Below are 23,723 nucleotides of genomic sequence, written 5' to 3' on the forward strand. Positions count from 1 at the left end.
ACCCAGGCTCATCAGATGGGTGTTGCTTCTGCAAGAGTTTGATATAGAAATAAGAGACAGAAAAGGGACAGAGAACCAAGTAGCTGATCATCTGTCCCGGATAGAGCCAGTAGAAGGGACGCCCTCCCCCTCTCTTGAGATCTCTGAGACCTTTCCGGATGAGCATGTATTTGCCATTCAGGAAACACCATGGTTTGCCGATATTGCAAACTATAAAGCTGCAAGGTTCATACCCAAGGAGTACAACAGGATACAAAAGAAGAAATTAATTACTGATGCAAAGTACTACTTGTGGGATGAACCTTATCTCTTTAAGAGATGTGCAGACGGAATAATCCGTAGGTGTGTGCCTAGAGAAGAAGCACAGAGGATCCTGTGGCATTGCCATGGATCTCAATATGGAGGCCATTTCGGAGGTGAGCAAACAGCCACCAAGGTCCTCCAATGTGACTTCTATTGGCCCACACTCTATAAAGATTCCTGAGAGTTTGTACGTAACTGTGACAATTGCCAAAGAGCTGGTAATCTGCCTCATGGTTACGCCATGCCTCAACAAGGAATCTTGGAAATTGAGTTATTTGACGTATGGGGAATTGACTTCATGGGACCTTTCCCACCATCATACTCAAACACTTATATTCTGGTGGCAGTTGACTATGTATCAAAATGGGTTGAGGCCATTGCCACACCCACCAATGATACTAAAACAGTGCTGAAGTTCCTCCAGAAATATATTTTTATCAGGTTTGGTGTCCCTAGAGTACTAATCAGTGATGGGGGCACTCACTTCTGCAATAAACAGCTTTACTCTGCCATGGTTCGGTATGGAATTCGCTACAAGGTGGCTACTCCATATCATCCACAAACTAATGGGCAAGTTGAAGTCTCTAACAGAGAATTAAAGAGAATCCTAGAACGGACAGTAAATACCCGTAGAAAGGATTGGGCACGGAGCTTGGATGATGCTCTGTGGGCTTACAGAACAGCATTCAAGACCCCTATAGGGACCTCTCCATACCAACTGGTGTATGGTAAGGCATGTCACCTGCCCGTGGAACTGGAACATAAGGCCTACTGGGCAACCAGATTCCTAAACTTTGATGCCAAATTAGCAGGAGAAAAAAGATTGCTCCAGCTAAATGAGCTAGAGGAGTTCAGATTCACAGCTTTCGAAAATGCCAAGCTTTATAAAGAGAAATAAAAAAAGTGGCATGACAGAAAGCTGTCATCTAGAATCTTTGAACCAGGACAGAAGGTTCTGCTGTTCAACTCTAGACTCAGGCTATTCCCTGGGAAATTGAAATCCTGGTGGAGGGGACCATACGTGATTACAAGCGTATCACCATATGGTTATGTAGAGCTTCAAGATATTGACTCTGACAAGAAGTTTATTGTTAATGGACAGAGAATCAAGCACTATCTTGAAGGCAATGTTGAAAAAGAGTGCTCAAGGTTGAAGCTAGATTAAAAGCTCAGCAAGGTCCAGCTAAGGACATTAAAGAAGCGCTTGTTGGGAGGCAACCCAATTTTTATTTATTTTCATGGTTTTTCATGTTTTATTAGGTTCATGATCATGTGGAGTCACAAAATAAATATTAAAAATTGAAAACGGAATCAAAAATAGCAGAAGAAAAATCACACCCTGAAGGAAGCACCTGTCTGGCGTTCAACGCCAGAACAGAGCATGGTTATGGCGTTCAACGCCAGAAATGGCTAGTAAATGGGCGTTGAACACCCAAAATGGGCACCAACCTGGCGCTGAACGCCCAGAGTTGTGTGCAAGGGCATTTTGCATGCCTAAATTGGTGCAGGGATGTAAATGCCTTGACACCTCAAGATCTGTAGACCTCACAGGATCATTTCAAGATCTGTGGACCCCACAGGATCCCCACCTTCCCTCCTCATAATCCTAGTTTTTTTTTCCACATCTTCTTCTTCATCTATTCCTTCTTCTTTTGCTCGAGGGCGAGCAACATTCTAAGTTTGGTGTGGTAAAACAATTATGTGAAGGATCTATAGCTCAGTGGTAGAACATGTGGCTGCAAATCAAGAGATCCCTGAGATACCTCAGGGGATGCACTTTCCTCCACATAATTATTGGAAGCAACTGAGGATAGAAATACCAAAAATCACTAGGAATCAAGCCACAAAGGCAAGGAAGAGACATAAAAGAGCTCAAGAACATCATTGGTTCCTCAAGAAGGAAATGCCATCATCACTAAGGTGGACTCGTTCCTTGTTCTTACTTTCTCTGTTTTTCATTTTCTCTATGTTAAGTGCTTATCTATGTTTGTGTCTTCATTACATGATCATTAGTAGTAATTAGTGTCTATTTTGATTTTATCCCCAATTAAGTTATAGTCTATTTTTCTCATCATCAGCAAACATGAATAAAATAGTAGATCTTTTGAATAAGAGGCAATAAAATTTCGAGTTTTTAATAAGAAAAATTCTAATTAGTAACATGTGGTGGCAATGCTTTCTGTCTTCTGAATGAATGCTTGAACAGTGCATATGTCTTTTGAATTTGTTGTTTAAGATTGTTAAATATGTTGGCTCTTGAAAGAATGATGAACATGAGACATGTTATTGATAATCTGAAAAATCATAAAAATGATTCTTGAAGCAAGAAAAAGCAGCAAAGAACAAAGCTTGCAGAAAAAAAAATATATATATATAATAAAATAGGCGAAAAAAAAATATAGAAAGAAAAAGAAAAAGCAAGCAGAAAAAGCCAAAAGCTCTTAAAACCAAGAGGCAAGAGCAAAAAGCCAATAACCCTTAAAACCAAAAGGCAAGGGCAAATAAAAAGAATCCCAAGGTTTTGAGCATCAGTGGATAGGAGGGCCTAAAGGAATAAAATCCTGGTCTAAGCGGCTAAACCAAGCTGTCCCTAACCATGTGCTTGTGGCGTGTAGGTGTCAAGTGAGAACTTGAGACTGAGCAGTTAAAGTCAAGGTCCAAAGCAAAAAGAAGAGTGTGCTTAAGAACCCTGGACACCTCTAATTGGGGACTTTAGCAAAGCTGAGTCACAATCCAAAGGGTTCACCCAATTATGTGTCTGTGGCATTTATGTATCCGGTGGTAATACTGGAAAACAAAGTGCTTAGGGCCACGGCCAAGACTCATGAAATAGCTGTGTTCAAGAATCATCATACTAAAATAGGAGAATCAATAACACTATCTAAATTCTAAGTTCTTATAGATGCCAATCACTCTGAGCTTCAATGGATAAAGTGAGATGCCAAAACTGTTCGGAAGCAAAAAGCTACTAGTCCCGCTCATCTAATTGGAATCTGAGCTTCACTCAAAAACTCTGAGATATTATTGCTTCTCAACCCATTAGTCTTCTATTTTATTTGTCTAGTTGCTTGAGGACAAGCAACATTTTAAGTTTGGTGTTGTGATGAGCGGATATTTTATACGCTTTTTGGGGTTAATTTCATATAGTTTTTAGTACGTTTTAGTTAGTTTTTAGTTTATTTTCATTAGTTTTTAGGAAAAATTCATATTTCTGGACTTTACTATGAGTTGTGTGTTTTTCTGTAATTTCAGGTATTTTTCTGGCTGAAATTGAGGGAGCTGAGCAAAAATCTGATTCAGGCTGAAAAAGGACTGCTGATGCTGTTGGATTCTGACCTCCCTGCACTCAAAGTGGATTTTCTGGAGCTACAGAACTCGAAATGGCGTGCTTCCAATTGCGTTGGAAAGTAGACATCCAGGACTTTCCAGAAATATATAATAGTCCATACTTTGCTCAAGGATAGATGACGTAAACTGGCATTCAACTCCAGTTCTCTGCCCAATTCTGGTGTCCAGCGCCAGAAAAGGATCAAAAGTTGGAGTTCAACGCCAGAAATGGATTCAAACCTGGCGTTGAACGCCCAAAATGGCCTTATACACGTAAATTGCTTAAGTCTCAGCCCCAGCACACACCAAGTGGGCCCCAGAAGTGGATCTCTATACCATCTGCTATAGTTTACTCATTTTCTGTAAACCTAGGCTACTAGTTTAGTATTTAAACAACTTTTAGAGACTTATTTTGTATCTCATGACATTTTAGATCTAAACTTTGTACCCTTTGACGGCATGAGTCTCTAAACTCCATTGTTGGGGGTGAGGAGCTCTGCTGTGTCTCGATGAATTAATGCAAGTATTTCCGTTTTCCATTCAAACACGCTTGTTCCTATCTAAGATGTTCATTCGCGCTTAACTGTGATGAAGATGATGATCCGTGACACTCATCACCTTCCTCAAACCATGAATGTGTGCCTGACAACCACCTCCGTTCTATATCCGATTGAATGAGTATCTCTTAGATCTCTTAATTAGAATCTTCGTGGTATAAGCTAGAACTGATGGCGGCATTCATGAGAATCCGGAAAGTCTAAACCTTGTCTGTGGTATTCCGAGTAGGATTCAATGATCGAATGACTGTGACGAGCTTCAAACTCGCGAGTGCTGGGCGTTAGTGACAGACACAAAAGGACGAAGAATCCTATTCCAGTATGATCGAGAACCGACAGATGATTAGCCGTGCTGTGACAGAGCATGTGAGCATATTCTTCACTGAGAGGATGGGATGTAGCCATTGACGACGGTGATCCCCAACACACAGCTTGCCATAGAAGGACGTGCGTGCGTGAATCAGAGCACAGAGGAAAGCAGAAATTCAGAAGACAAAGCCTCTCCAAAACTCTAACATATTCTCCATTACTGCATAACAAGTAACTTTTAACCCATGATCTCTTGTTCATTCGCAATTCAACTGATAAATATAATTGACTTCCTGACTAAGAATTGCAAGATAACCATAGATTGCTTCAAACCAACAATCCCTTACTCACGTAAGGTATTACTTGGACGACCCAGTGCACTTGCTGGTTAATGGTACGAGTTGTGAAAAGTGTGATTCACAACTCAGCGCCAGAATTGCACCCTGGAGAGGAGCTGGCGCTGAACGCCCAGAACAAGCATGATTCTGGCGTTCAACGCCAGAAATGGCCAGTAAATGGGCGTTGAACGCCCAAAATGGGCACCAACCTGGCGCTGAACGCCCAGAGTTGTGTGCAAGGGCATTTTACATGCCTAATGGGTGCAGGGATGTAAATCCTTGACACCTCTTTATCTGTGGACACCACAGGATCACCTCAAGATCTGTGGACACCACAGGATCATCTCAGGATCTGTGAATCCCATAGGATCCCCACCCACCTCACCCTCTCTCTCTCCATTCATGGTCATCTCTTCTGTTTTCCATTCACCACTCATATCCATACACACATCCCTCCATCTCCTCCATATCTTCTTCTTCTTCTTCTATTCTTTCTTCTTTTGCTCGAGGGCGAGCAACATTCTAAGTTTGGTGTGGTAAAAGCATAAGCTTTTTGTTTTTCCATAACCATTGATGGCACCTAAGGCCAGAGAAACCTCAAAGAGGAAAGGGAAGGCAAGTGCTTTCACCTCTGAGCCATGGGAGATGGAAAGATTCATCTCTAAAGCCCATCACTAAGAAAAAGATGGAGTAAGCAAGAGAGCCCATTCATGGAGCTCAAGAGGCGTATGAAGCTCATTACCATGAGATCCCTGAGATACCTCAGGGGATATACTTCCCTCCACAAAACTATTGGGAGCAAATCAACACCTCCCTAGGAGAATTAAGTTCCAACATGGGACAACTAAGGGTGGAACATCAAGAGCACTCCATCATCCTTCATGAAATTAGAGAAGATCAAAAAAGCAATAAGGGAGGAGCAACAAAGACAAGGAAGAAACATAGAAGAGCTCAAGGACATCATTGGTTCCTCAAGAAGGAAACGCCACCATCACTAAGGTGGATTCATTCCTTGTTCTTATTTCTTCTGTTTTTTGTTTTCAATGTTATGTGCTTATCTATGTTTGTGTCTTCATTACATGATCATTAGTAGTTAGTAACTTTGTCTCAAAGTTATGAATGTCCTATGAATCCATCACCTCTCTTAAATGAAAAATGTTTTAATTCAAAAGAACAAGAAGTACATGAGTTTCGAATTTATCCTTGAACTTAGCTTAATTATATTGATGTGGTGACAATGCTTCTTGTTTTCTGAATGTATGCTTGAACAGTGCATATGTCTTCTGAAGTTGCTGTTTAAGAATGTTAAATATGTTGGCTCTTGAAAGAATGATGACTAGGAGACATGTTATTTGATAATCTGAAAAATCATAAAAATGATTCTTGAAGCAAGAAAAAGCAGCAAAGAACAAAGCTTGCAGAAAAAAAAAAAAGCAAGCAGAAAAAGCCAAAAGCTCTTAAAACCAAGAGGCAAGAGCAAAAAGCCAATAACCCTTAAAACCAAAAGGCAAGGGCAAATAAAAAGGATCCCAAGGCTTTGAGCATCAGTGGATAGGAGGGCCTAAAGGAATAAAATCCTGGCCTAAGCGGCTAAACCAAGCTGTCCCTAACCATGTGCTTGTGGCGTGAAGGTGTCAAGTGAAAACTTGAGACTGAGCGGTTAAAGTCAAGGTCCAAAGCAAAAAAAAAAAAGAGAGTGTGCTTAAGAACCCTGGACACCTCTAATTGGGGACTTTAGCAAAGCTGAGTCACAATCTGAAAAGGTTCACCCAATTATGTGTCTGTGGCATTTATGTATCCGGTGGTAATACTGGAAAACAAAGTGCTTAGGGCCACGTCCAAGACTCATAAAGAAGCTGTGTTCAAGAATCATCATACTGAACTAGGAGAATCAATAACACTATCTGAACTCTGAGTTCCTATAGAAGCCAATCATTCTGAACCTCAATGGATAGAGTGAGATGCCAAAACTATTCAAGAGGCAAAAAGCTATAAGTCCCGCTCATATGATTGGAGCTATGTTTCATTGATAGTTTGGAATTTATAGTATATTCTCTTCTTTTTATCCTATTTGATTTTCAGTTGCTTGGGGACAAGCAACAATTTAAGTTTGGTGTTGTGATGAGCGGATAATTTATACGCTTTTTGACATTGTTTTTAGTATGTTTTTAGTAGGATCTAGTTACTTTTAGGGATGTTTTCATTAGTTTTTATGTTAAATTCACATTTCTGGACTTTACTATGAGTTTGTGTGTTTTTCTGTGATTTCAGGTATTTTCTGGCTGAAATTGAGGGACTTGAGCAGAAATCAGATTCAGAGGTTGAAGAAGGACTGCTGATGCTGTTGGATTCTGACCTCCCTGCACTCAAAGTGGATTTTCTGGAGCTACAGAACTCGAAATGGCGCGCTTCTAATTGCGTTGGAAAGTAGACATCCAGGGCTTTCCAGCAATATATAATAGTCCATACTTTGGCTAAGAATAGACGATGTAAACTGGCGTTCAACGCCAGCTTTCTGCCCAAATCTGGCGTCCAGCGCCAGTAAAGGAGCCAAAACCAGAGTTGAACGCCCAAACTGGCACAAAAGCTGGCGTTCAACTCCAAGAAGAACCTCTACACGTGCAACACTCAAGCTCAGCCCAAGCACACACCAAGTGGGCCCCGGAAGTGGATTTATGCATCAATTACTTACTTCTGTAAACCCTAGTAGCTAGTTTATTATAAATAGGACCTTTCACTATTGTATTAGACGTCTTTTTGACCATCTTTGATCTTTGGTCTTAGTTTTAATCCATTGTTCATCTTAGGAGACTATTGATCACGTTTTAGAGGGGCTGGCCATTCGGCCATGCCTGGACCTTTCACTTATGTATTTTCAACGGCAGAGTTTCTGCACTCCATAGATTAAGGTGTGGAGCTCTGCTGTTTCTCAAAGATTAATGCAAAGTACTACTGTTTTCTATTCAATTCATCTTGTTTCACTTCCAAGATATTCATTCGTACTTCAATCTGAATGTGATGAACGTGACAATCATCATTATTCCCTATGAACGCGTGCCTGACAACCACTTCCGTTATATCTTCGACTGAATGAGTATCTCTTAGATCTCCTAACCAGAATCTTCGTGGTGTAAGCTAGAATGATGGCGGCATTCAAGAGAATCCGGAAAGTCTAAATCTTGTCTGTGGTATTCCGAGTAGGATTCAATGAATGAATGACTGTGACGAGCTCCTAACTCGCGATTGCAGGGCGTTAGTGACAGACGCAAAAGGATAGTAAATCCTATTCCAGCATGATCGAGAACCGACAGATGAATAGCCGTGCCGTGACAGGGTGCGTTGACCATTTTCACTGAGAGGATAAGATGAAGCCATTGACAAGGGTGATGCCTCTAGACGATTAGCCGTGCCGTGACAGGGCATTGGATCATTTTCCCGAGAGATGACCGAAAGTAGCCATTGACAGTGGTGATGTATCACATAAAGCCAGCCATGGAAAGGAGTAAGACTGATTGGATGAAGATAGCAGGAAAGCAGAGGTTCAGAGGAACGAAAGCATCTCTATTCGCTTATCTGAAACTCTCACCAATGATTTACATAATTATTTCTATCCCTTCTTTTATTTATTTATTTTTGAAAACCCATTACTGTTTTATATCCGCCTGACTGAGATTTACAAGGTGACCATAGCTTGCTTCATACCGACAATCTCCGTGGGATTCGACCCTTACTCACGTAAGGTATTACTTGGACGACCCAGTGCACTTGCTGGTCAGTTACACGGAGTTGTGAACCGTGGTTTTGGCATCATGTTTTTGGCGCCATTTCCAAGGAAAGAAAGAGCAATGAACTTTACATAATTAAAGTGTAATCACAATTCCGCGTACCAAGTTTTTGTGATGAGCGGATAATTTATATGCTTTTTGGCATTGTTTTTAGTATGTTTTTAGTAGGATCTAGTTACTTTTAGGGATGTTTTCATTAGTTTTTATGTTAAATTCACATTTCTGGACTTTACTATGAGTTTGTGTGTTTTTCTATGATTTCAGGTATTTTCTGGCTGAAATTGAGGGACTTGAGCAGAAATCAGATTCAGAGGTTGAAGAAGGACTGCTGATGCTGTTGGATTCTGACCTCCCTGCACTCAAAATGGATTTTCTGGAGCTACAGAACTCAAAATGGCGCGCTTTCAATTGCATTGGAAAGTAGACATCTAGGGCTTTCCAGCAATATATAATAGTCTATACTTTGGCCAAGAATAGACAACGCAAACTGGCGTTCAACGCCAACTCTCTGCCCAATTCTGGCGTCCAGCGCCAGAAAAGGATCCAAAACCAGAGTTGAACGCTAGAAATGGATCAAAACCTGGCGTTCAACTCCACAAATGGCCTCTTCATGTGGAAAGTTAAAGCTCAGCCCAAGCACACACCAAGTGGGCCCCGGAAGTGAATTTATGCATCAATTACTTACTCATGTAAACCCTAGTAGCTAGTTTATTATAAATAGGACATTTCACTATTGTATTAGACATCTTTTGATCATTTTTAGATCTCTAGACCTCCATGGGAGGCTGGCCATTCGGCCATGCTTACCCTCTATTCACTTATGTATTTTCAACGGTAGAGTTTCTACACTCCATAGATTAAGGTGTGGAGCTCTGCTGTTCCTCAAAGATTAATGCAAAGTACTACTGTTTTCTATTCAATTCATCTTGTTTCACTTCTAAGATATTCATTCGTACTTCACTCTGAATGTGATGAACGTGACAATCATCATCATTCCCTATGAACGCGTGCCTGACAAACACCTCCGTTCTACCTTCGATTGAATGAGTATCTCTTAGATCTCTTAATCAGAATCTTCGTGGCGTAAGCTAGAATGATGGCGGCATTCAAGAGAATCCGGAAAGTCTAAACCTTGTCTGTGGTATTCCGAGTAGGATTCAATGAATGAATGACTGTGATGAGCTCCAAACTCGCGATTACAGGGCGTTAGTGACAGACGCAAAAGGATAGTAAATCCTATTCCAGCATGATCGAGAACCGACAGATTAGTGTAGGTATGAAGAGCAGTCGACGACGAAAATTACCATTAATGATTGGGTTAACACCAAAAGCAACCTCCCTATTGTAGGAGGGCAGGTAGTAAATCTTGGGCAAATTTCATCTGCTGCATAAATGGCGTGATGTGTCCTTCAAGAATAGGATAATCATTACAAATGTAGAGAGGAGTTACGTAAGGCAACACTGGCAACCCAATTTTCAATCTGCCCGACCTCGTCGATGGCGCGAATGAAATCCTTCTTTTCATGGGAAGAGAGGAAATGATATTTGTCGGGTCTAGTGGGCACGGAGCAAAGTATAGTGGTTGTAGATCGGATCATAGTCATCAAACCCTATCTGTGGGCCATGCTCTGCCGTACACGTCTTGTTCGGAGAAGAAAACGCTTTACATGATGCACGAAGCAAAACTTGCTTATATAAGGATCCCACATTGCACTTCCACATTTGCATACTCCATATCTTCTCCCCATTCTCTAGTTCCTAACTTCTGATGCTGTGTTTCTAACTATGTCGTCAGTAATGAAAGATGAACAAGTTGTGCCGACCGATTATCAGCTCCCAGAAGAAAAAAATGGGTACCTTCTCTAACCAAATAGGGATTCTTATTTGGCACTCCCACTCCCAGCAAGATGCAAATGTTTATTCCGAACTAACATTCTCTTTCTTTTCTTTAAGCTGGTTCCCTCGACTCAGTGCCCGACCAATGCACAATCAGTCCCCGACGTTGGAAACATCGACGTCAACCTAGAGTTACCAGTCAACGCGGTGAGAATCGTAAACCCTTGGAAACCCGTATTGATTTGTTGTTTTTGTAGAAGATGTTGTTTCAGTAATGGACCTAAGACCTTTTATGTGTGATTTGTTTAACATAACAACCATTTGAGGGAGTACAACTACTAGTGAGGGTCAATAGGGTAGAGCCGGCGTCATCTCCGACGTTCTCTGGAACATCCTGGCCGCAGTTGAGCTTCATGCCCTAGTCCATTGTTTGATTACTTGTTTTAGTAAGGTCAATGGGGTTTGGGTAAAACAAAATATAAACAGTGATTATCCATAAAGTGTACATGGGGGGTGGCACAAAAGTTTTAAACTTTAGGATAAATTTTGGTCAACACTTGGGTCCCAATGCATGTAGTGTACATGATATGGGAGTCTGACCTTGAAGGGCCCATTTTAAGCGAAACTAAATTTTTATGAAAGCCAACCCAAGGAAGTCTTCATGAAGTATTGGTGTCTTCTGTGAACATGTTCACTCTCAAATACATATGTCTTCTTCGTGTCTTGTACCATTAAAATTAGTGGAACCCATTAAGAAAAAGGTTTTTTTTTTTTGCATGCAGAGGATCGAATCTAGATCACTTACTCTGGAGGCAAACCTGGGTGAACTTCAGCGTTTGGTGAAGGTGCAAAACTCAAGCGGTGCGACCCCGTTGATCGTGACTTCAGGAACTACCACTGCTGTCACAAGCTTTGCGGGAAACAATCACAGTGTTGGACGTCTACATGCCTGCCCTGACAAGGGAACCACTACCACAATAGGTCAAAGGGATCAGAAAAACCAAACCTACATCCACCTGACCAATGTAGCTGACAAAGGGAAGGGTATTATCGAAAACGATTCCAGGTACATGTGGAATGTGATAATCCCCAACTCCCTTGGTTATGATGATGACATTGTCATCGATGAGAACCTCTCTACCCCACCTCTGGTTGTTGGTTGTAGGCGCATGGGGCTGCAATCTGGGACTATGATGCATTGGGAACTTGGCACACCTAAGCTGAGCCTCGGTGGGAACATATCGCGCCCCTGCATCGAGCAACGGTCGACTGATAAGGTGTACACATATAACTCCCAAGTTTTCTCCATGTCTTCCAGTTGTCTCACATAATTTTGAATACGACACCTCTAGCACTTGATTTAAGCTAATTTATTAGTAGATCATGCAGGCATTTAATGACTTCCCAGGTTTTGAACAACTTGACCGCACAAGTGTCGTCTGTGAGGTGTTCTCGCATTCAGCTACACCCTTGTGTGCAAACAAGATACTTAAAGTGGAGTAGGCTGTTTCTTTCTCAGACCAGCCCCATCATCTGATAGCTACTGTGGAAGCTACAAACCCAATTCAACCAGAGTCGGCAGGAAAGTCGATAACTCGACTGAGTCAGGGCGAGAGAGGGGTCAGGCATCCTAGACTCATCTCAAGGCTTGAGTCCCTTATCTTTCTCATACCCATGGTAAAAAAAATGAAAATTGTGCATACCTTAATAATATAGGTGTAAGTATGGTCTGTGATTCGTTGCAATTTTTCTGTTGATTGTAGAGCCATGAGATGGTCTTCGACCCAACTGCTGATACGGATCTAACTTACGACGAATGCCGCATCGCTACTTACGTCTATGCAAAGATAGATGATCTTGAGTAAGTTCCTCTAAGATTTTCTATTGTTTCAATTCTCTGATTGCCAAACTATAAAGCCAAACCCGTTATGAGTAATATAATTAACTCCATTATGCTGCAGTAAGGTACTCTTCAAATTTTATGAGTTGGAGGTCGCTAGGGACATGTTCCATTCTCTGATCCCAAAATTTGTTCCACACTCTGATGTAAGTGATTCCAGCTAAATAGAAATGACAGGCTTATTTGGGTACTTTGTTGGTGATGACTAGTATCTTGTTATCAGTTAATGGCTTCCTCATATTTTCTATGGAAGATTGTGAACATTGTTGTTGTGTTTGCTTCTCTGAGAGCATCAAGAGACACTCCCATTTGCTTTTGTTTCCTCCCAAGTCCCTTCGCTGTTGATGTCATTCAGTTGAGGCCCATTGATGTCATAGTCAAAAAACACCTGTGTCGTTGGATGCCTATCACAACTAAGTTGGAGAAGGTATAACTTAAAGAACTTTGCTTTCACATTTGGATTCTGTAATGTTGGGGTGGTAGGAGGATGTGGTAATTCCTTATTTTGTGTACATGGTAGGTGATAATCCCCATATGTGAACCTAATCATTCATGGTACATTATGGTGGTCCACGTCAAACAAGGCAGGGTTTACTCATTGGATATTACCAAGACCGATGAAAACATGGAGCGTAGAGAGCGCAACATGCGCACAATTGTGAGTGCCATGCCCTTTCCCACAGTTTTCTAATGACCTTGTGATTTCCATGTGGTGTATAACTACTTTGCTAAGCAAGTTACTGTGGGACTGTGTTTTATGTAGATGATAACCTTATCACAAATTTTCAAGTAAGAGCAGAATACTGGCAGTTTCAGAGAAGTCTCGTCGGATCCTACAACTTGGGGACCCATTAATTATCCCAAAGGAGTGCCCAGCCTACCAGATAGGTGCTTTAATGATTTCTTTAGTGATTGAGTATTACATGTAATCATATTATTGCCAAACTAGTAATTTGTCTAATATTGAGGGTCTAACAAGTTGTGAAATTCTAAACCAGGAACGATTTCACTGTGTGGTGCCTTTACTGGCTGCTGAATGAGGGTTACTTGACCCTAGGAGGCTTGGTGTCATGATGAGTGAAAAGGTGAGAATGAAAACTGCAACAAAGATCATCTTACCTTACTGGAACCAGAAGAAGCGGGCTATGGATCAGGAGGCAGAGAAGTTGTGGCGCACTCTTATGCGCACTCATGACTAGACTCCATGGCCATGGACGCATGCAACATGGCATTGTCGTATGTGCATGTGTTGCGAACGATTATAATGGTTTGTAAAATATATTAGTAAGGTATGCTATGTATATAGCCAAGAACTGTAGCTGATCTTAATTGGGTGGTAAAGTGTGGAAATGAGTGGTCCCATGATCCGCTGCGGGTAAGGTTGGGCGCGGAGCGGGTAGAGTGCGGGTTGAGCCTCAACCCTACCCGCCCTACCCGCACCCTCCATAATATGTGTTATACTTATATATGTTTAAAAATGTTACATATGGGAGTTGAACCAAGGATCTTAAGCATGTGCAAAAGGTTCCTGGCCATGTAAATTTGTAAGCTTTACTTATTAGTTTTGTAAAAAATTTACGAAAAAGGAGAGATCAATTAAAAAGCAACCTTCAGTCAAATAAACGGTGTTGTTGTACGTTTAGGGTCCAAATAAAGAAAAAAGCAGTCTTCAGTCTTTCACTTTCTCTCTCTTCGAACCATGGAAGCCTTTGCACACTAAGCCCTAGCCCCTTTGCCGAACAGCTTCGTCTTCTTCTCACTCACCGTCGTCATCTTCGTCTGCACTCTAGGTGTTCGTCGTCTTTGCCTGTCTTCTGCTCGCCGTCGTCCTCGTCTGTCCTCTACTCGCGCCGTCGTCTTAGTCTGGTCGCCGAAGGTCAGCACTGCCTGCTAACTGCTCTCTGTTCTTCGTTTTTTTTATTTTTTCATGCGCTCTATTACTGGCTTTCTGCTCACTACTCTGTTCTCTCTTTTTTTAACTGCTCACTGCTCTGTTCTTCGTTTTGTTGTGTTTGTGATTTGTGTTTGTGCTACTTATTATTGAACTGTGTTGTGATTTTGTGTTTGTGTTTGTGCTGATTCATCTGGTGATTCTGCTCACCGCCTCAGATCGAAGGTCAGTGCTTGCTCACTTGTTCTTCATTTTTTTAATTTTGTTAATGCTTTGTTTAGTATTTTTGTCCGAAAAAAATGAAAAGGACAATTTTAATACGAAAAAAAATGTTAAGGACGATTCTAAATCGAAAATTAGATGAGGGACGGTTTCGATTTTCACCCTCAACTTTAGGGACCAAAACCATACTTACCCCTTATGTTAACAAATACATACATTTTAATTTTGAGCCTATATACATTGCTAGGTAACTAACAAGGGGTATAGCCAATTAGCAACTTTTTTTTAAATTTTCTCTTTGAAGGGAACGTGAATTCAAATTATCATAAAAAACATCCAAAATCAAATAAAAAGAAACATTCAAAATCTAAAAACAACATCTATAACCAAATGAAAACAAACATCCAAAACCATTGTAAAAAATAATATTCAAAATCTAATAAAAAGAAACATGCGAAACGTAATAAAAAGAAACATTCAAAACCTAATAAAAAAGAGACATCCAAAAATATTGAAAAAAGAACATCCGAAAACTAAGAAAAGAAATATTTGAAACTATTAAAAGATCATTCAAAACCTAAAAATAAGCCATATATAAAAATATCTAAAATATATAAAAAAATACACATCCGAAATCTAGGAGAAAGAAACATCCAAAAAAATAAAAACAATCATCCAAAATTTATAAGAAGAAGAAGAAGAACGTTATTGTAAAAAGAATATGCAAACCTAATAAAAATAAATATCTGAAACATAACAAAAAGAAACATACAAAACCTAAGAAAAATAAAATATCAAAAATCATTTTTCTGTGTCGTTCACGGTGGGAGCAGACTGTGGTTGGTGGCAGACCATCACTGATTCTCCGTCGCTGGTGTGTTGCTCAGCACAGTAGCACAAACCCAACCTTCATCTATGTCGTACATGCAGGGGGCGCTCTAAGCGTTTTTTTTTTCGCAGCGGATGCGTCACTTCCATAGGGCAGCACGCGACAGGTGGTGCAATTGGGGCGGGGAAGGAGTAGGTTGTCAGGTAGAACGTGATGTGTAGCATTAGTGTATGAGGGAGGTCGCAGTAGGGAAGGGGAACACAATGCGCGGCAGGGAGAGAATGGGAGGTTGCGGCATTGCAACTTATGGATTGGAGTATAAGGCTTGGTTTTTTGGCACAAAGCTATGTTTTTTAATTTTAAATTTATAATTTTAGAAGTTGACTGAGTTCGCTGTACAATGCGTTGGTTACATAGACTTTTTCTAAATTAAATTATGTTAATTACAACAATTGGAATGACATGCTCACTATGGCATCTGCCTTCGAATCAGAAATTGTCACCGCTCCTCCCAATATACAAGCCACATAAATGTTACCAGCTTTTCATCACATGTAAAACATAAAAGTATTCATCACCATTGTATTGGCCAAGTTTATAATGTTACATAAGTATAAGAGAAAATGACAAATAGGTCATTCACCTTTTTATTCGTAAATATTTAAATTTTTAAGAATTTAAAAATATATTTAACTTCCTAACCTTTTCAAAACTTGAACATATCGATCTCTCATGTTCATTTTGGTCTGTCAGATTCAATAGAAAAATCAAACATAACTCCCGTTGTACTGACCTGGTTGATACGAATGCACGTGTGTGAGTGTTTTTAAAATTAGACAAAATTAGACTCAATGATCGATATGTTCAAATTTTGAAAAGATCAATAACTTAAATATATTTTTAAATCCTCAGGAAATTAAATATCTGCTGACCAAAAAGTTAGGGATCAATTTATCATTTTCTCTAAATATAATATAAGTGTCAAATAAAAAAAACAAATATATATATATATATTGAATTAGATATATTATTTTTATAGTTTGAACTTAGATTATGTATAAAACTATCGTAATAACAAAAAGAAATTAAATAAATCTTTAAAAAATTTTAAAAAGGTAATAGAAAAAAAAAAGAACCCACCCAAATGAAATACTAGACTACATATATCCCGTAAAATAAATATTTAGTCTTAAATATAAGGAGTAAATTATTAAAATAATATCTAAAATTTCATATCACTGAAAAAAATAAATCCAAAAGATGATAACGATAAATAAATTTTCGAAATATTAAAAAACGCAACAAAAATAACTAGATATAAAATATATATTCTAAAAAAGAGTTTAAAAATTAGATTTTGATGCAATTTTTTTAAGTATTATTAAAAAAATAAGATCTTTACATCCTTAAAATTTGGTAATTTTATATCAAGAAAATATTTTTGAAAAACAAAATTATTGTGAATGAAAAATTTTTTTTGAAAAATAAAAAGAAAAATCTAGAGATCAAATTTCGCTCCAAATTTTTTGGTACACCTTTTAAATATTTGTTCAAATGTTGTCATAAAAATTTGGATCAAATAAATAAGTTATTTGCTAAATACGACAGTTTTTTTTGTCACTTGTAAAAATATAATATTTATTAGTTATTTTTGTCACATTTTCAAATCATTCAAGAGCTGTTTTATTGATAACATCTTTTAAGAATCTTTTTGTCAGCGTCTAAATCTTTCTGGTAACAAATTGGTAGTTGAGTCTAAATGTCAGACATCACATGTACATCCACAAATACTCAAATACGGCAGCAATAACACCACACACATGGAGTAGTTGAGCACGCAGCAACAATGAAAAGTGAAAACCCTATATATGTTATGCTTGCTTTACATGATACCATCATTCATCTTTTTTCATTTTTTGAGGAGCTGAAGGGAAGCAAGATTACAAAAGGTAAATCATTAGTCACCTCTTTCTTATTTTTTTGTCGTTCGAATCGTTTTTACGGTAGCGGTGGTCGCCATTTCCATTCTCACGACAGAGCCGCTTGAAGGACAGGAAAGAGACATGTAGAGAAAAATGGATTGGTGGGTTAGGAATTAGGCTTAAATGTTTGTTACTAGCTAGAACAGACGGTGATTAAATGTGTAGCTTCTAACTTTTTCGTTCTATCTTATTTGAAAAGGCTGAGAGTTGAGAATGAAGAAGTGAAGGGAATTTAAGATTTGTTTTTCTTTTTATTTCTATTTTTTTCTCGCTAACATTAAAACGATAGAGTTTCAAGGGGATTTAAAAACTGGCTCATTGTTGGTTCGGTTCGACCAACTAATTTTTATCAAATCCTTTATGGATGCGTTTTTAAAGGGAGAGTGTGAGGGGTTGTACCATCATCCCTACCATCAAGAATAAAATATTGAAGATCAGAATGTCAAAATAAACAATATTAACAAGCAGATTGATTCAGATGATACAGATGATATTAAAGCTAGTATCCGAATCAATATGCCAATGAGGACATTAGACCCAATTAAGGGTAGAATGTAAAGTCTCATATTAGTTGGAGAGAGGAGCAAAATATGCCTTATAAGAGTCTGGATACCTCTCCCTTATAGATGCGTTTTGACTGCTAGGTAGGAGGTTCGCTATCATCCCTACCATTAAGAACAAAATTGTGAGGGCTAGAATGCCAAAGCAGACAATATCTATAAGCGGATTGACTGGAATGATACAAATGGTATGAGAGTTAGTGTTCGAATCGATGTGTCAAATGAGGATGTTGGGCCTAATTAGAGGGTGGAATATAAAGTCTCACATTGGTTGAAGAAGGAATAAAACATACCTTATAAGGGTGTGGATATCTCCTCCTTGTAGATGCATTTTGATTAGTGAGTGTGGGAATTTTTTCATCATCCATATCGTTAAGAATAAAATCGTGAGGGCCAGAGTGTCAAAACGGACAATATCCACAAGCAGATTGATTAGGATGTTTTAGATGGTATTAGAGTCAGTACACAAATTGATGTGACAACAAAGACATTGGATCAAATTAGAGGGTGAAATAAAACGCCCCACATCAGTTGTAGAGGAGAACGAAACATGTCTTATAAGGGTGTGGATACCTCTCTCTTACAGACACATTTTATTGTCATCGATGCCTCTAATATGTCGTTGTTCCTAAGCTCGTTTCACTCTAGATCTATTCCAAGATATTACTTCCCCCCTTTTTTTACTAGATCTATTACGATGATATATTGTTTTTTTTTTCTTTTGTCTAATGATATTATTTAGATTTATTGTTTGAATATATGTTGCACATGATGTTTAAATATGCATGTAAATATGTTGATTTTAGTGCTGATGAATAAATATAACTTTTTTTTTCGTTTAGACCTGAGTTTAAATCCGGTGCAGAGTCAATGAATAAGTAATCTAAAGTATGAAAATTTTGTCGGATTTAAGACTGGATTTGAATTTAAAATATAAATCCGGTCATAATTTATTGTTGGATCCAGATCGAGTCAAACCTAATTACACCCGAGTCGCAAATACGCCTAAAAGAGATGAAGACAGGGACGGATCTAGGTTAAAGAGAGAGGGAGTACTCGTCCTCACTGGATGATGAAAAATTAATAATAATCATATATAAATGAATATATATGACCTTATTATTATAATATTTTTGTTCTTATATTAAATTATAAATTATTTTTTTGAGAATTACGTTAAAAAATATTTTGTTAAATTTAATATGTAATTATATATATCGCATTAAATTTAATTTAGTATTAAAACTAAAAATAAAAAAATAATAAATAGTAATAATGTTCTTTTTAAAATAGTCAATCAATTAATTACTAAATTGTTGCTTAATTTTTTAAATATAAATAAAATTTTTATTTTTTTTTAAAATTAGTTGAGATAAAAAAAATATTATTTATATATTAAATAATAAAAAAATTATAAAAAGTTGATTTTTAGTTATCTAACATTAATTATTTTTTTAATTATAAAATTTTTTAATTTTTTAGAGACTTGAGAGTTTAAATTTTAAAATAAATAATATAATTTAAAAAAATTGACTGATATTAATTGAAATTAATTGAAAAAATTAATTTTTTAATTTAATTCTAATTCATATTTTTTATTTTAACTCTTATACATCATTATTATAAATATAAGTAAAATTATTAATTATTTTATATATATATTTTTTTTTTATTTTAAATTATAAATATTTTTTTTCTTTCAAATTAAAAATATATTAATGTTTAACAAAATTTATTTTAATATATTTTTGTTCCTATTATAAAAAAATTTTGGATCTGTGTCACTGGATGAAGACACCAAATTTGTGATGGATGATGTCTTCGGTCACCACCAATATGGCAATTATATAGATATTGGGTGGTGGAAAGCTACGGTGCATTAAATTTAGTAGAGGAAGAGGTTGAGGTAACATTAAGAGAAGAGAGGGAAAAAATAGAAGAAAAGTAAGTCGTCGATCAAAATAAAATAAAGATTGAAAGTCAAACCATTTCTTTGAAGCAAATTTAGTTGTGTATCCTAATTTTTTTATTCATTTTTATTATATTTATTTCAAGGGTAAACTATTAAAAATTTACTCAAAATATTCTGTTCTTCTCATCCTCTACGCGAAGCAAGAGAAAGCTCCCATCCATTTCGTTCGGCCCAGAGGATCAGTGATTTGACGAAGCCGGAGAAAGCCCCCTGGTCATAACGGCTAGAGTAGGAACCGGTCTCGTGAAGCGAATCCTTGTAGACACGGAGGCAGACTCGAACATCATGTTCTGCAATGTGTTCGATGTTTTAGGCCTAAGGGACGCCGACCTACAGACTCACAAGCACGGCGTCGTAGGACTCGGCGACCATTTCATCAAGCCATATGGCATAATCACCCTGCCGACATCAGTGGGACAAGGCCAAGGGAGAAGAATGATAATGGCCGAGTTTGTGATCCTACGAGACTCCACCGCTTACAACATCATTCTGGGGAGAAAGACAATCAACGACCTAGGAGGAGTCATCAGCACAAGGATGTTGGTAATGAAATTCATAACTGAAGAAGGGTCAGTAGGGTCTGTGAGGGGAGACTTGGAAATGGCAGTCGCTTGCGACAACGCCAGTCTCTCGTTAAGAAAAAAGTCTAAAGAGGCATCGGGAGTATTTCTCGCCGACCTGGATGCCAGAGTTGACGACAAACCCAAACCCGAACCCGAAGGAGACCTGGATAGTTTAGGGTCGGGAACTCGGAGGAAAAATTCACGTTCGTGAATAGGAACCTCCCCCAAGATTTGAAAGAACCTTTGATGGAGATGATCAGAGCCAATGGCGATTTGTTTGCCTGGACACCTACCGACATGCCGGGTATAGACTCCGGTCTCATGTCACACCACCTAGCCATCAGACCGGAAGCCAAACCAGTGGCTCAAAGGAGGAGAAAAATGTCTCAGGAAAGGGCAGAGGAAGTGGCCAGACAGACGGCCAGCCTCCTCGAAGCGGGGTTCATCCGGGAGCTGGACTATTCGACCTGGCTATCGAACGTGGTCCTGGTAAAAAAGCACAATGGGAAATGGAGGATGTGTGTGGACTACTCCGATCTCAATAAAGCATGCCCTAAGGATTGCTACCCCCTCCCCAACATTGACGAACTCGTCGACGCGGCTGCGGGATACAGGTATCTGAGTTTCATGGATGCCTACTCCGGCTACATTCAGATACCGATGCACCGGCCAGACGAGGATAAAACGGCGTTCATAACGCCAGGAGGGACCTACTGCTACAGGGTGATGCCGTTTGGCCTGAAGAACGCGGGGGCAACGTACCAGAGGCTGATGAACAAAATATTCAGTGACCTCATCGGCAAGACGGTGGAAGTCTACGTGGATGATATCCTCGCAAAGACCACCCGGCCGGACAATCTCATAAGCGACCTGGAGAACGTGTTCGCATCCCTCTGACAACACGGCATGAGGCTCAACCCGCTTAAGTGCGCCTTTGCCATGGAGGCCGGAAAGTTCCTGGGATTCATGATAACCCAGAGGGGAGTGGAGGCCAACCTTGAAAAGTGCCAAACAATACTCCAGATGAGGAGCCCGGGCTGCATCAAAGACGTCCAGCGGCTGACGGGAAGGCTCACCGCGTTGTCCCGTTTCCTCGGTGCATCGGCAGCAAAGGCCCTACACTTTTTCGGTTTGATGAAGAAGGGAATAGCATTTGAGTGGACCCCTGCGTGCGAAGAAGCTTTCAACCACTTCAAAGAGATCCTATCAGCACCCCCAGTGCTGGGGAAGCCGAAAGCCGGAGAACCACTCTATATGTACCTAGCCATAACAGAGGGGGCGCTTGCAACGGTGTTGGTGCAGGAAGAAGGGAAGGCCCAGCAACCAATCTACTTTGTGAGTAGAGCATTGCAAGGGGCAGAAGTTAGATACAGCAAGCTGGAGAAGCTGGCACTGGCACTCCTGGTCTCCTCCCGTCGACTACGACAGTACTTCCAAAGTCACCAGGTGGTCGTGAGAACGGATCAGGGGATTCGTCAGTTGCTCCAAAAACCTGATCTGGCGGGAAGGATGATGACCTGGGCCATCGAATTATCCCAATACGACTTAAGCAACGAACCCCAACATGCGATCAAGGCGCAAGCAATGGCAGACTTCCTGGTGGAAGTAACCGGGAACCCAACCGAAGTCGCGGACACACAGTGGAAGCTCCAGGTAGACGGCGCCTCCAACCAGACATTTGGGGGCGCCGGGATCATCCTAGAAAGCCCGGCCGGAGTCATCTACGAACAATCAGTTAAGTTCGAGTTTCCCGTATTAAACAACCAAGAAGAATACGAAGCCCTCCTGGGGGGCTTGGTTCTAGCTTGGGAAGTCGAGGCAACGAGGCTGGAAGTGTGCAGCGACTCGCAAGTCGTCACCGCGCAGGTAAATGGAAGCTACCAAGCCAGAGACTTGCTGTTGCAGAAATACTTAGAAAGGGTCAAGGAACTGAGCAAACAATTTGAGGAGGTCGCAGTCTAACACGTCCCAAGGGAAAGGAACACACGGGCAGACCTCCTATCCAAGCTGGCAAGCACAAAACCTGGAACCGGCAACTGCTCCCTCATTCAAGGCATCACGAAAGAGCCGGCAGTTGCCCTACACCTGACCAAAATAAGCCCTTCTTGGATGGACCCCATCACTGACTTCTTGGAAAACGGCAAACTCCCTGAGGACGAAAAGGAAGCCAAAACGGTAACAAGGGAGGCCACCAAATACACGGTCATACAGGACCAGCTATTCAAAAAGGGACTCAGCCAACCTTTGCTGAAGTGCCTACACCCCGACAAGATGAACTACGTACTCAGAGAAGTCCACGAGGGGTGCTGCGGCCATCATATCGGAGGCAAAGCCTTAGCAAGGAAGCTCATCCGAGCTGGATACTACTGGCCAACAATGATGAAGGACTCTAAGGAGTTCGTGAAAAAATGCGCGAAGTGTCAACAAAACGCCAACTTCCACAGAGCGCCAGCTTCCGAGCTGAGCCTACTGACGTCTACTCGACCTTTCGCACAGTGGGGAGTCGACCTTTTGGGACCCTTCCCAGTTGGCCCGGGACAGGTCAAGTACCTCATAGTTGCCATCGACTACTACACCAAATGGATAGAGACTGAGCCGCTGGCCAGCATATCCTCATCCAATTATAGGAAGTTCATGTGGAGGCAGGTGATAACCCGTTTCGGCATCCCGGAGATCGTCATCTCGAATAACGGGACGCAATTCACTGACAAGAAATTCGCAGAGTTTCTCACCGGCTTGGGGATAAAACAGAAGTTCTCCTCGGTTGAACATCCCCAGACAAACGGACAAGTAGAGTCCGCAAATAAGATCATCTTACTAGGTCTCAAGAAGCGTTTAGATAGCAAAAAAGGCGCATGGGCCGATGAGCTCGCCTCGGTTCTCTGGTCCTACCGAACAACCGAACAAAGCTCCATAGGGGAAACCCCCTTTCGCCTAACGTACGAGGTCGAGGCGGTGATACCCGTGGAGATCGGCGAGCCGAGCCCGTGGCTACTTCTCCCAGGGGTAGAAGAAGCGGTGGACAAAGACCTGGTAGACGAAGTCAGAGAGATGGCCCACTTGGCAGAGGTAGCATTGAAACAAAGAATAGCCCTACGATACAATACCAAGGTCCTCAAAAGGGAATTCGAGGAAAGAGACCTCGTCATGCCGCGCAACTATGTCGGGCTACCGACCCCAGGAGAAGGAAAGCTGGCAGCAAACTGGGAAGGCCCATACAGAATCAAAGAAGTGCTTGACAAAGGCACCTACAAGTTAGAAAGACTCGATGGCAAAGAAATCCCGAGAACATGGAATTCAGGTAACCTGAGGAGGTTCTATTCATAGCTTGGGCACACCGTCCAAGTTA

The 23,723-nt window shown here is 40.2% G+C and overlaps 1 protein-coding gene across 2 annotated transcripts; it reads left to right on the plus strand.

The window, feature by feature from the left end:
* The first annotated feature begins 11,842 nt into the window (after window positions 1–11,842).
* LOC107624545 (uncharacterized) lies at window positions 11,843–13,716 on the plus strand. Of its 2 annotated transcripts, XM_021114458.2 has the most exons (7): window positions 11,843–12,132; window positions 12,219–12,316; window positions 12,417–12,501; window positions 12,609–12,782; window positions 12,876–12,939; window positions 13,119–13,243; window positions 13,354–13,716. In XM_021114458.2, exons 1-6 carry the CDS (start codon window positions 12,130–12,132, stop codon window positions 13,208–13,210), a joined length of 516 nt encoding a protein of 171 aa, XP_020970117.2. In that variant the 5' UTR covers window positions 11,843–12,129; the 3' UTR covers window positions 13,211–13,243; window positions 13,354–13,716. The 2 variants fall into 2 exon arrangements, with proteins under 2 accessions (XP_020970117.2, XP_088351331.1); XM_088495205.1 differs by lacking the exons at window positions 11,843–12,132; window positions 13,119–13,243; window positions 13,354–13,716 and having other exon boundaries at window positions 12,225–12,316; window positions 12,876–13,046.
* The last annotated feature ends 10,007 nt before the right edge of the window (window positions 13,717–23,723 follow it).

The sequence above is a fragment of the Arachis ipaensis genome, chromosome B10, assembly GCF_059453495.1.
Source record: "Arachis ipaensis isolate K30076 ecotype BB chromosome B10, ASM5945349v1, whole genome shotgun sequence".
Lineage (NCBI taxonomy): Eukaryota > Viridiplantae > Streptophyta > Magnoliopsida > Fabales > Fabaceae > Arachis > Arachis ipaensis.

Excerpts from the sequence above, each read along its gene's own strand:
- LOC107624545 (XM_088495205.1), top strand. The coding sequence starts at position 12,228 with ATGGTCTTCGACCCAACTGCTGATACGGATCTAACTTACGACGAATGC. Across the intron at positions 12,317-12,416 it reads GCAAAGATAGATGATCTTGA|TAAGGTACTCTTCAAATTTT; the intron begins GTAAGTTCCTCT and ends ATTATGCTGCAG. Across the intron at positions 12,502-12,608 it reads AATTTGTTCCACACTCTGAT|ATTGTGAACATTGTTGTTGT; the intron begins GTAAGTGATTCC and ends TTTCTATGGAAG.